General features: G+C 38.0%; 1 protein-coding gene across 4 annotated transcripts; it reads left to right on the top strand.

The window, feature by feature from the left end:
• Window positions 1-633: 633 nt before the first annotated feature.
• Nxt2 (nuclear transport factor 2-like export factor 2) lies at window positions 634-7,938 on the top strand. 4 transcript variants are annotated; one of them, XM_006257360.5, is made up of 5 exons: window positions 634-831; window positions 1,811-1,901; window positions 2,830-2,916; window positions 5,032-5,176; window positions 5,895-7,938. In XM_006257360.5, the coding sequence occupies exons 1-5, from the start codon at window positions 740-742 to the stop codon at window positions 6,074-6,076; spliced, it is 597 nt and encodes a 198-aa protein (XP_006257422.1). In that variant the 5' UTR covers window positions 634-739; the 3' UTR covers window positions 6,077-7,938. The 4 variants fall into 4 exon arrangements, with proteins under 4 accessions (XP_006257422.1, XP_006257423.1, NP_001101590.1 ...); XM_006257361.5 differs by lacking the exon at window positions 634-831 and adding an exon at window positions 1,342-1,538; NM_001108120.1 differs by lacking the exon at window positions 634-831 and having other exon boundaries at window positions 1,726-1,901; window positions 5,895-7,933.
• The last annotated feature ends 5,217 nt before the right edge of the window (window positions 7,939-13,155 follow it).

Consider the following 13,155-nt stretch of genomic DNA (forward strand, 5'->3'; position numbering starts at 1 on the left):
TTAAATGTAAAACAGAAGAGGTAAGAGTGAGAGGGAGGAGAAAAAGTGCAGGAGGGAAGAAGGAAAAGGGAAAAGGGGCTAGAAAGGCACAGACACAAAGAGAGAAGATGGGATAGAAAATGTTTTAGAGATAGGCTAAAACTAGATATTCAGAACTCATTACATGGAATGCCTTTAAACCTTATTAGTACGTATTTGATTGTTTGCCATTTTTGTTAGTCAGTAAGCTTTGCAATGGTATTATGTCCACTAAGTTCACTGCTTAGCAGATAGAGCTTTGCACAATGCCGGGACCACAGTAAATGATTATCAGCACTTGTTGATAGAATAAATAATAAGAGAATCAAATATTAATAACATCCAAAGATCCATGCACAGCTGACTAAGAAAACAAAGAAGAGAAATAAACTGGAATAAAATTAGTTTAAATTTTGGACTTGAGTGCCTGAGAAACCTGAAAAACATGCAGAACATTCACTATTAGTCAGATTCAATATGTATAATTCGTCTCCATAAGAAAGGTAGAATGGAATATACAAAATCATGATTCATTAGCATATGGAGAACAGCAGAGCATCACGTGGGAGCAGTTGTTCCGGAAGTTATAAGAATACAGGAAGTAAGCATCATAACAGACAAAGCGGAAGTAACAGAAGCTCAGTCACGTGCAGTCGCGCGCAGTCGGAGAGGTGATCTGTGACTGTTAGTAAGGTCGTGAAAGCTGACGGAGAATAAAGATATGAAAAAGTTTGGTAGTAACTGGTCCAATAGTAACAAACATTATGGAAAGTCTGGCAGTTCCTATGAGGATCCACAAAGCAACTACAGATAGTAAGTTTATAGAAATCTTTGAATCAAAGTTTCGAAGTCTGGGGGTGGCCGCTTTAAAATTAACCGCAATGGCGTAGTGAAACAAGTTTCATAGCTTGAAGTTAAATCCTAGGTAGTTGCTGGTTAATCGCTTTATTTATAGACTGATAACAAAATAACGTTTAACTCATAGTTGTCATAAATAATTGAATATGAGTAAAAATGTTTAAAATGTGCTTGTGATCACTACTAAACTGTTTTTTGTCGTGGTGTTCTTGAATAAACTGTGGAAACATATACCACAGTATTTAGGGGGCGGTCCTTGATGTATAATCCCTCCAGGGTGGAGAGAATGAGTAAGATGCTTATGTTTTAAACAGTGGGAAATTTTAGGCATCCAACGGAAGCGTTAGTGGCTGAGGCTCAAAATGGAGGACGTTCTAGAACTTTAAAGTGCTTTCAACTTAACAGAGTTTTCAGCCCTCGTGCACCGGGCTATCTTTCCATAAGTTCTGCCCACCTTTCCTATTGGCTACTAACGTAGTCTTTTCAGTTTCTCATTGGCCTTCAAATTTTGGGCCCACCTCCTGGAGTAAAAATGCCCCCAGCCAAAATTGAACATTTTAAATTGTGCCAGGGCAGATAGCTGGGAAATTGAGATGCATTTGTTTTCCATATTAAGATTGCAAAAGCTTCCATAAAAGATTGCAAAAGATGTTGTTTTTGAGGTGCCCCACCTTTTGTTTTGCTGAGGTTTTTAAGGGGGTGGTGTAAGTTGGTTAGTTTCTTTTGTTTCTCTTATGCTAAATAAACAGTTTGCAAATAATTTAAAATGGATGGACCGGATCAGTCGGAACTGAAGAGAAACGCTGCTTAAAGTTGGAACATCGGGGTGATTTTAACACCGGACTGAGCTACTTCCGGGGGACAATGGGCGGGTTGAATATTCTGTGCCTTTGGCGCGGTTCATTTTGTTGCTAAACATTTCATCCTTCCGCAGCCAAAGGACCCAGAAGAGTGAGGAAGCGCTGACACCTCAGGTGCCAAGGCCGGAGCAGATCATTTCAAGCTCCCCGATGGCCATGGCCGTGGTGAGTGCGGGGCACCTCGCGCTGAGCTGAAAAGCAAGGGCTCGGGCAGCAGAGGGGAGGGAAGGGAAGGGAGGCGCGAGCCGGGCTTGGACACGTGAGCAAGTGGCGAATCAGGGTCTGGCCCGCCAGCCCCTGGGGCGGGGCTCGCGTCCTCCACCCGCCCCCTGGTCCCAAGAAAAAGCGGCAGACAGGAGGGTAGCAGCCAGCAGGAAGATGGGGGCTTGGTGGATTGTGACTTTCTGTGGTGTCCTTACTGTTAGCGCTTAAAAAAAAAAAAGCCCCTGATCCCTTAAAAAAGAGGGGCAGTTGTTTTTAATTCAAAGAACAGAGCTGCCTAGGTAAAATGATTACTTTATCAGAGTTCCATTTCTTAGTTTCTGCAATTCGCTTCCAAACACCAGTGAGTAGTTATATAATGTAAGAAAAATGTCTAAGTGAGGCTCCTTAGACCTTCATGTCGATTTTGACAGGTTTTTTTTTTTTAACTCAGTAGCTTTTGAGCTTGGTCATAAGTTGAAATGAAGCATTTTACTAGCCTGTTCAATGATTGCCTACACCTCACACCTAGGCTTCTGTCTCCGCACATCTCCAAGTTACAATTACTATGGTGCCCTTTCATAGGTGAATGCTTTGTCATACTGAGCTTTTCTTTACTTACATCCCAAGCAAAGAGCCCAGATTTATATGTGAAGGGTGAAAAGAAGATGGGAGTTGATTGTTTTAAAGACATACACCTAAAACTAACAGCACATTTTTTTACGCTGAAATTTATGCCTTAACCTTAAAAGTATTCAAATTTATGTGATAGGAGTGGCTTTCAAAGGCAGTTTTAGAGTGGTGTGCATAAATTGACAGCTTCTTTTGTGTATTTTGTGCTTGAGGGTGATTGGTGGAATTATAATTTACCTTTGTGAAAATTTTCTCGTAGGATTTTAAAATGTATGTGGATCAAGCATGTAGAGCTGCTGAGGAATTTGTCAATATTTACTATGAGACAATGGACAAAAGACGGCATGTGAGTTTTATAGTCTATATAATTCTTTGTTTAAATATTATTTTTGTTTAAATACCATTTATCTGAACCTGCATACTTAATTATGCTGCACAAGTTCTTCAAGAGTTGCTTCTATTGGATTACATTTTGGTTATTGATTTTTGGTTTTGGTTTTGGTTTTCCTGTTTTTGGTGTTTCATTTTGTTTTCTTGATTCGGGGAATGGTTCGCTGTATTTTTGAAACCCAAACACATTGGAAGTCTAGGGAGAAGATCTGGTGGGACTTGGGGGAGAGAAAGAATATGATCAAAATACTTAAATTTAAAATTTTTTACATAAAAATAGAAAAAGAAAAGAGGACGAGTTGCTTATAGAAGGTATGATAAGGTATTAGTAAAGATGCCAGCTCTGGAAGCATAAGTTTGCCTTTACCATGCTCTTCAGCCAAGTCCCAACTTTTTTTAACCTCGTTTTATTTATTTATTTATTTATTTATTTATTTATTTATTTATTTATTTATTTATTTGGAAGCTGGGGACCGAACCCAGGGCCTTGCGCTTGCTAGGCAAGCACTCTACCACTGAGCTAAATCCCCAACCCTCGTTTTATTTTTAAATTGGAAAAAAAAATGCGGTACTGGAAATTGAATTCAGGGCCTTAACATACTATACAAGTACTTTACCACTCTCCTATATACCCAGTTCAGGAATTAATTTAGACATTTCATATAACTGGGTCCAACATACCTGTACATATAAGTGGTTGATCTTTTCTTAGTTCCTCAAATTAACAAAGTTAAAGAGATGATGCAGGGAGGTCTCCTGGTTTGCTTCTTTTATTTTCTATACTAATAGAAAATGTCTGCTTAAGGTTCACAGTTGTAGCTGATGTTCACAGTAAGACTCCTAGTAATACACATGCTTTGAGTTTTTAATACATCAAGGTCTCATATCGTTTTTTGTTTTCATTGTAACATATTCCTCAACTCTAGTTTTATAGATTTTTATGTGCATTTGTGTTTTGCCTGCCTGTATGAAATGGTGTTACAGATAGTTGTGAACTGACATGTGAGTGCTGGGACTTGAATTCACATCCTCAGTTCTTAACCACTGAGCCATCTCGCAACACCACCTGAACTGTATTATAAAGAATAATTAACTGTATTTATTATTCCAACATATTATTAAATGAGCCTTGCCTTGTTCTCCTACCAGTACAGGACTGTTTTGTTATTTTTAAAACTTTTTAAAGTAAGATAAAACATTTTACAGTTGCTGACATGGACCTGGGGGTGGGAAAATCTAAAACAGTGGATGTTTATTGTCCCTTGTCATAAATATTTGTCATTTATGTTGTCTTGGTGCTTTCAGAACTACTGTATCCTATTGAGTTTGATGGCACAAGCCTCTAATTCCAGGACAGCCAGAGCTACATAGTAACACCCTGTTCCAGAAAAATAGATGACCCATAGATAGATAGATAGATAGATAGATAGATAGATAGATAGATAGATAGATAGATAGATAGATATAGAGATACAGAGATAGATAGATAGATAGATAGATGATAGATAGATAGATATAGAGATACAGAGATAGATAGATAGATAGATAGATAGATAGATAGATAGATAGATAGATAGATAGTAAAGTCAAGTAAAGTTAAGGGGCACATGGGACAGCATAGCCAAGCCCCTCTTGGTGCACATCTGTAATTGTAGAATTCTAGAGGCTCAGACAAGATCCTAGGTGTGAGGCCATCCTGGAATACAAGACAAAAGTTAAAAAAAGACAGGTATCATAGTTCATTATCAGTGCAAGGTATATGTGATCCTTTTAATCCAACTTTACCTTTGAGAATAAAACAAGCAAGGTTTTGTCATCAAAACTAATATGAAAATATTAAAATACGAATTTCCAGGTTTACAGAGTGGGATAATACCTATTCAAGGCAAGGTAGGCATCATGGTCACATTATTTTCCAAAAGCAACCAGGCAAAAGAAGTGGAAATAGAAACCATAGAGGTAGAGACTGTGCCATGAAAATGTTTACATACCGTCCATAATCTTTTAATGCATTTGTAGAAGATGCTTGTGAGTTAAAATACCTATTTTTAAACTCTTCCTTTATTTTTAGGCACTTGTCAGGCTGTATTTGGACAAGGCCACTCTAATCTGGAATGGAAATGTTGTTACAGGGCTGGAAGCCCTTGCTAATTTTTTTGAGATGTTGCCTTCCAGTGAATTCCAGATCAATATGTTAGATTGCCAACCAGTTCATGGTAAGATCATGATCTTTCAAAGAATCTCCTTCATTTTCTGTTAGTAAACACTGAGGTTTACACCCCAAGCAACAGTAACCTTCAATAGTGGGTATGGTTACTTATTTGAACAAGTTAAGTGTCACAAAAAAACAAGTTATATAGTCAGGATTTGGGTCTTGTTTTCACTCCAGAAACCACCATTAATTTTGGGAGATTGTGATTTTTTGTTATCTAAAAGGAGAATGGCTACAGAAAAAATTAAATATCATATCATAGATTAATGTGTCTGAGTGTTTGTTAAAATTTCAGAGAACTGTATTCTATGGAAGAATGACTTGTGATAGAATTTGATTCCCAGTGGATTGATGCAGTTCACCTCTAGATGGGGAATTCACTATCTTAAGTAGTTGTTTATAATGATATCTCCCCTTATAGTTCCTGAAGAATGGCTTTAGAGATAAACTATGAATGATGTTAGATATCTAATGAAATATTAACATGTACAGGGAGCATATAGTCATGTTGGATTTATGATCTCTGTTTTTTTTTGAAACTTGAGAGAACCCTGCAAATCTTTCTAGACTGAAAAGAATCATCTTAATACTTTTTAAAATATTCATCTATTGACTTTGATATGCTTCTTAAAATACAGAGCGTTCATGAAAAAAACTTTTAACATTGCAGCACAAGCTTAGATGTGTAATGTGACCTATTCCTCTTGCTTATATTGCTAAAGAGCAAGCTACCCAGTACCAGACTACAGTGCTCGTCGTGACCAGTGGAGTGGTGAAGTTTGATGGAAACAAACAACACTTCTTTAACCAGAACTTCCTGTTGACTGCGCAGAGCACTCCTAACAGCACGGTGTGGAAGATTGCAAGTGATTGCTTCCGTTTTCAAGATTGGGCTAGTATTTAAAGGAGCAAAAGCCCGTTCGATTGGTCCATTAGTTCCAGCAAGAGAAGTTTAATGTGAATTAATAGATTTCGTTGCAAAAGTACTATAAACTTAAGTGTATGTGCTAAAACTAAATGTATGTAATATTTTTTTATTCCTAGCAGCACCTTTGCTAGATTAGCTGCCAGTTTGGATTATTGCCCTTAAAAGCTTTAAAGATAGTTTTTTACATGCCTTATGCATACATTCCACTACTGATACTCTCAAGGTAATATTAAACATGATCTAGGTACTAAGATACTCACTGTGAACCCAATCTCTTGCACAAATGGAGTCCTTTTTTGTAATACTGTCTATGGAATAGCACAAGATAGCTCTGTAGGAGGAAATAGTGGTTTTTCAGTTATTAGGGTAATTTCTCAATGAAGCACATGCCTGTTTACGATGAACAATGGTACTAAAGTTTTAATATATAAGTATAGATATTTGAAGTCAGTTCAATTTAATTTTATGCTAGTGTTCTGTCATATTTCAATTGCATATAAGTGTATAATAGTCCTGCTGTTTTCTGACATTGACATGTTTCCTTTTGAAATGAAGTAATCAACTAGATGGGCGAAAAATGGTCTTGATGGATACTTGGGTATTGGGTACATTTAGTGGCAGTAGCAACTCAGAGAAACATTTTCTTGGAAGCTTCAAGTCAATATATTTATGTGATAAATGGGAGTGAGAATAAAAGCCTTAATGGGAGAGTATGGAATGAGAAATACAGAAATCTAAGACTGAAGCCAACAAACGAGAGAGGTGGCCATACTCGTGTCCTACCTCCTGCAAGTGTAGCCGAGTTTCAGGGTTGTATCCCAAAAGTGTCTAAGAATCCTTGCCAAATGGTCCTAAAAACTGGATTTTAAGATCCTTTTACTCCCCTTCATACTTATCTCCAGTGTCCACCCTAGTTTGTGAATTCATAGGATTAAGATATCAGCAGTAAACTTCGTCTCAGAGTCTGAAAGGTAGGAAGGAGGCTACCGCTCAATCCGTGTGGACCCCGAACTCCAAAGTCTTCCGTGTAGGCCTCGAGCCCACAGCCTCCTGGGTCTTACCCGCCACGCACAGGAATGATTTTCTTCTCTGGTGTTTGCACTGTCAACTGTATTACCTACTTTTTAAAATTAAATCTATGATCTTATGATTTATTTCTGTATGGCACTGGATTAGAAATAATATTAAAATATTTCTGCTTATGGTTAAAAAAAACAAATCAAGGAAAAGATCTTCATGATAAACTTCAAAGGAACAAACTCATTAACTTTATGTCTTAGATTCTAAAGACAAAAAAAGTTTTTAGTTTTTAGTTAAATTTTAAATTTTACAATTTTTTGCAGTTTTTAAATATTTTAAGCTAACATGCTATCTTTGTTCTGTGGTATGATCAAAATTAAATTATCACTCAATTTTAAAACTAGTAATTTACTTTGGTCCAGAAATGCACTTTTAATTATTGTATTATTTAAATGAAGTAGAAGGGGATAGAACTGATATTTAAAACTATGGTTTATTTCAGTTCTTATCAAAACATACGCATTCTAGACTATTCAGAGTGGGCTTGCTCTTATTTTGAATTTTTTCCATTAACTACATCTTTAGTGGAAACAATTAAAATGTCCAATCGCTGCCCTTTCTATTGGTGGAGAACAATCTCAAAACTGTGTATAATTAGCAATAACAGAATTGAACCATTGTGAATTGCTTTATCCATACACTGTATAATTCCGTAATGTGTATGACTTTAAATGGCTGGAACTGCTCATATGTGGACTAAACTATTTTTGACATGTTCATATTTTTATAACTTAAAAAATAAAAATGCATTTTCACAAGTTTTCTCGTCTTTCTTAAGGTTTTTTGCTTTTGTATTTAAGGCCCCAGAATGGGAACTGGTTCATTATAAGGCTTCTTTTTTAAAAATAGTTTTATTATTTCATTAATTTACATTTCAAATGTTATCCCCTTTCCAAGTTCCCCCACCAACAACCCCCCTATCCCATCCTCCCTCCTCCATGCTTCTATAAGAGTGCATGTTCATGAAATTTTCCCATGTGCTGATGTGTTCAAGATTCTTCCCCACTTTTTCTTCTGTTAGTTTGAGTGTATCTGGTTTTGTGTGTAGATCCTTGATCCACTTGAACTTAAGCTTTGTATAGGGTGATAAAAATGGGTCAATTTGCATTCTTCTACATGCTGACCTCCAGTTGAACCAGCACCATTTATTGAAAATGCTATCTTTTTTTCCATTGGATGGTTTTAGCTCCTTTGATCAAGTGACCATAGGCGTGTGGGTTCATTTCTGGGTCTTCTATTCTATTCTACTGATCTACCTATCTGTCTCTGTACCAATACCATGCAGTTTTTGTCACTACTGCTCTGTAGTAGAACTTTAGGTCAGGGGTGTTGATTCCCACGGAAGTTCTCTTAATTTCTAGAATAGTTTTTGCTACCCTGAATTTTTTTTCATTCCAGAAGAATTTGAGAATCGCTCTATCTCTGTGAAGAATTGAGTCGGATGTTTGATGGTGATTGCATTAAATCTGTGATTGCTTTTGGTAAAGTGGCCATTTTTACTATATTAATCCTACCAATCCTTGAGCATGGGAGATCTTTCCATATTCTGAGATTTTTTATTTCTTTCTTCAGAACTTGAAGTTCTTGTCACACAGATCTTTCACTTGCTTGGTTAGAGTCACACCAAGGTGTTTTATGCTATTTGTGACTACTATGAAGGGTGTCGTTTCCCTAATTTCATTCTCAGCCTGTTTATCCTTTGAGTAGAGGAAGGCTACTGATTTGTTTGAGTTAATTTTATACCCAGCCACTTTGCTGAAGTTGTTCATCAGGCGTAGTAGTTCTCTGGTAGAACTTTGGGGGTCACTTAAGTATACTATCATATCATCTGCAAATAGTGATATTTTGACTTCTTCCTTTCCAATTTGTATCCCTTTGACCTCTTTTCATTGTCTGATTGCTTTGGCTAGTATTTTGAGTACTATATTGAATAAGTATGTCTAGTCCCTGATTTTTGTGAGATTGCTTCAAGTTTCTCTCCATTTAGTTTGATGTTGGCTACTGGTTTGCTGTATATTGTTTTTACTGTGTTTAGGTATGGGCCTTGAATTCCTGATCTTTCCAAGACTTTTACAATGAAGAAGTGTTGAATTTTGTCAAATGCTTTCTCAGCATCTAATGAAATGGTCATATGTTTTTTTTCTTTGAGTTTGTTTATATAGTGGATTATGTAGATGGATTTCTGTATATTGAACCATCCCTGCATCACTGGGATGAAGCCTACTTGATCACAATGGATGATCATTTTGATGTGTTCTTGGATTCAGTTTGTGTGAATTTTACTGAGCATTTTTGCATTGATAGTCTTAAGGAAAATTGGTCTGAAGTTCCCTTTCTTATTTTGGGTCTTTGAGTGGTTTAGGTATCATCATAACTGAGACTTCTTAACTTAAAAAATAAAACATGTTACAATGCTACAAACAATGATAAGTAGCTTGGGCTTTTTTCCCTGTCTATTATACAGTCTGTCTTTCCCTCTTTTCCTACGAAGCACGCACATTGCAAAGAATCAACTGTTTGAAACACTAGTGAAGTTTGGGGTGAGAAATTGGTACTCTTAACCTGGAGAAAATAGCCAAAGCATTCCATTTATTGAACATTGAATCAGAAATGCAGTGGCATTCCAGAAACCTTTATTCCTCCAATTTTAATATTACATTAAAAATAATGTCAATAGGATCTAGCAAGAAGGCACGGTGATTAAGAGCTGGTGCTATACAAACGAAACTAACTTTTGGTGTTATTTTTTAAATTATTTTATTTACACCCCAAATGTTACCCTTCTCCCAGTGCCTACTCCCAGACTTCTTCACCTCATCCCTCATCCACTTCACTTCTGAGAGGGTGCCCCCCACCAGGCATCCCCTGCTTCTCTGGGGCATCAAGTGTCTACAGGATTAGGTGTATCCTCTCTCACTGAGACCTCACAAAGCAGTCCTCTGAAACATATGTGTCTGGGCCCTACCTCTGTATGCTATTTGGTTGGTGGCGTAGTCTCTGGGAGCTCCCCAGGGTCCAGGTTAATTGAGTAGTTAGTAGACTGTTGGTCTTCCTATGGGGTTACAATCCCTTCCAATTCCTTCAGTCCTTCCCCAAGCTCTTCAAAAGGGGTCCTTGACCTCAGTCCAATGATTGCCTGTGAGCAGAGACCAAAAGGAATGACCAACCAGTGACCAGCCTATCGTGGTATCCATCACATGGGCAGGCACCAAACCCAGACACTATTATTGAAGCTATGGTGTGATTGCAGACAGGAGTGTAGCATGTTGTCCTCTGAGAAACTCTACCAGCACCTGACTGAGAAAGGTGCAGATACTCAGCCAACCATTGGACTGAGGCTAGGGACCCTATGGCATTTTTTAAAAAAAAGATTTTATTTGTGTGTTTGTTTGTTTATTCAGTGTATGATTGTTCTGCTACATGTATACCTGCATAAGATCCCCTCATAGATGGCCATGAGCCACCATGTGGTCACTGGGAATTGAACTCAGGACCTCTGGAAGATCCATCTCACCAGTCCACTCTTGGCATTATTTATACATCAATTAGTGTGACGTGTGACTTGTGCAGAAGAAGATCTAATTTCTCTCCTGATCTCATTGATCTCTCAAACAGAGGCTGTCCTCTCTTTATTAAACAGCACGGCAAATATGATTTCAAAATGAATGATGAACTTTTGTCTTACTCCTTTCCAGAAGGCTTGCAAGGGAGGAAATTGTTATTTGGCCCTGTTGACTCAGAAAAATATGTAAAACCACAATTATATATACCTCACTGTTTCCAGTAAATGATCTTAGGTCTGACCCACAACATCTTATGCATACACGCTGTTCTGTGTCAAGAACATGAATGTGTCACAAAGGAAAGATAGCAAACCTGGTACATCAGAATGTTCGATGCATAGTAAGATTGCAGTGTTTTTCTTAGAATTCAGTTAATTCTGAACAAGTTGAAGATACAGAACATAAGCTGAAGTAGTACATCGCCGTAAAGGATCTTAAAGCACCTCACTAAGTTGGTTACAGGTTAAGAAAGAGTTTGATTTGTAAAACAAGTTTTAAACAGCATTTTCAGAAGTCATCCCCACAAGCAACATTTGCTACTGTTACAGAGGATGGAGATTTAGTTCCCATCACCCACACTGTGGCTCACAAGTGGCTGTGACTCCAGGTCCAAGATATCTGACCCCCCCCCAGTTCTGACCTCTGTGGGTACCAGCCACTCATATGGTTCACATATATGCCTGAAGGCACTCATACCCACACAAAATACATCTTAAAAATAAGCATATTATCAACTAGTTAGAGTAAGTTATGACTGAAATCCCAGTACTCGGTAGTCTGAGGGAGAAAATGTGCATTTGTGGCACCAGTTTGGGATATATAGCAGAGTTATGTCTTGAAAAAAGTCAACAGACACTTTGGAAAAAGAGAATTCATGCCTCTTAAAATCAATTGCTAATTTCAACTTTTCAAAGACACAGGGGGTTTTCATGTGTTTACATCTCAGAACTTTGGATGGCTCTTAAATTAATGCATCAGAGTTGAGCCACTGTCCTCCTTTTATCATCATTCGTACACAAGACAATGGCGAACATTGTAATTAACTGTACCTTAGATGAAATATTAACAATGAGTTTCGCCTAGCCAAAAACAAGTAAGGGATAGGTCAGTAGTTCGGAGCACTGGCTGCTCTTTCAGAGAACAGGAGTCTTATTCCCAGCAGCTACATGGCGACACATAACTATCTATAGCACCAATTTCAGGGGATCTGTCTCTCCCAGGCACTCAGTGCACACAAGTGGTGCTGACATACAAGCAGATGAAGTATCCATGCATATAAAATCATAATAATTTTACTTATAGTAAATTGGCCAGGAATCCAGATAGTTCTAAGTTTATAGGAATTAGTGGAAGTTAAGGCTAAATGCTTTTCTCCTATGTCCTGGTTGGTGTTTTGATCATTTGATACAAATGAGTGTTTCCTCGGGTGAGGAATTGCCCATGTCTTGCCTGTAAACACCCCCATGGGGGAACTTTCTTCATTAATGATTGATGTGGGAGGAGTCGGATCACTGAGTGGCTCATTTCTGGGCAGGTACCCTGGGTTGTATATGAAAGCAGGATGAACAAGCCATGGATGGCAAAAGCAGCTTTCCACCATGGTATCTTGCTTCATTCTAAACTCCTCTTTGAGTTTCTGCTGTGGCTTCCCTCAGTGATGACCTGTGAGCTGTAAGCCAAAATAAACCCTTTTCTACCCCCAAGCTGTTTTTGGTCAGTGTTAAACACAGCAACAGGGGAGTAAACTGGGGCCAACTAGTAGTCACATGGTATTCCAAGTCTTACCGTGTTATTTGTATTTCATGACTGGATCCTATTGCTAGAAAAAGCCACGGACTAGGAAGTGCATCTGTGCCTTAATATATTTGCTACAATAACAGTTTTTTAATCTTTACCTTAAAATTACTTAGTAGTGTATGGTTTATATAAAAGTACAATCCAGGGGGCTGCCGCACATGGCTCAGTTGCCGAAGGGCTTGCTTTGTATGCAGAGAATCCAAATTGGGATCCCTAGCACCCACATTTAAAAAAGCATAGTAGCACAGGGTTGTAATCCCATCGCTGGGAGGTGGAGACATTAAGACCCCCAGGGACTTGTTGGGCAGCAAGTCTCGGCAGTGTGTGAGCTCCATTTACACTAAAATAACCTGCCTCAAATTGGGGAGTTATGTTCGTCAGCAGAGTTCAGTGGTAAGTCACCCTTGTACAAGTAAATAAATTCCCACCTATGCTCACACAGGCTACTCCGATTAAATGCAGTATGTCATAAACAAAAGAGACATGTAAATAGGAGGAAGGGGTTCAGTAGGAGGGTCGAGCAGTTGAGAGAATAATAGGGAAAAAGCTCGATCCAAATCACATGTATATGTGTGTGTTTGTGCAAGTGAAATTGTGAAAGAATTTTTTTTAAAG

Source organism: Rattus norvegicus, chromosome X (genome assembly GCF_036323735.1).
Source record: "Rattus norvegicus strain BN/NHsdMcwi chromosome X, GRCr8, whole genome shotgun sequence".
Classification (NCBI taxonomy): domain Eukaryota; kingdom Metazoa; phylum Chordata; class Mammalia; order Rodentia; family Muridae; genus Rattus; species Rattus norvegicus.

Excerpts from the sequence above, each read along its gene's own strand:
- Nxt2 (XM_006257360.5), top strand. The coding sequence starts at position 740 with ATGAAAAAGTTTGGTAGTAACTGGTCCAATAGTAACAAACATTATGGA. Across the intron at positions 832-1,810 it reads CCACAAAGCAACTACAGATA|CCAAAGGACCCAGAAGAGTG; the intron begins GTAAGTTTATAG and ends ATCCTTCCGCAG. Across the intron at positions 5,177-5,894 it reads AGATTGCCAACCAGTTCATG|AGCAAGCTACCCAGTACCAG; the intron begins GTAAGATCATGA and ends ATATTGCTAAAG.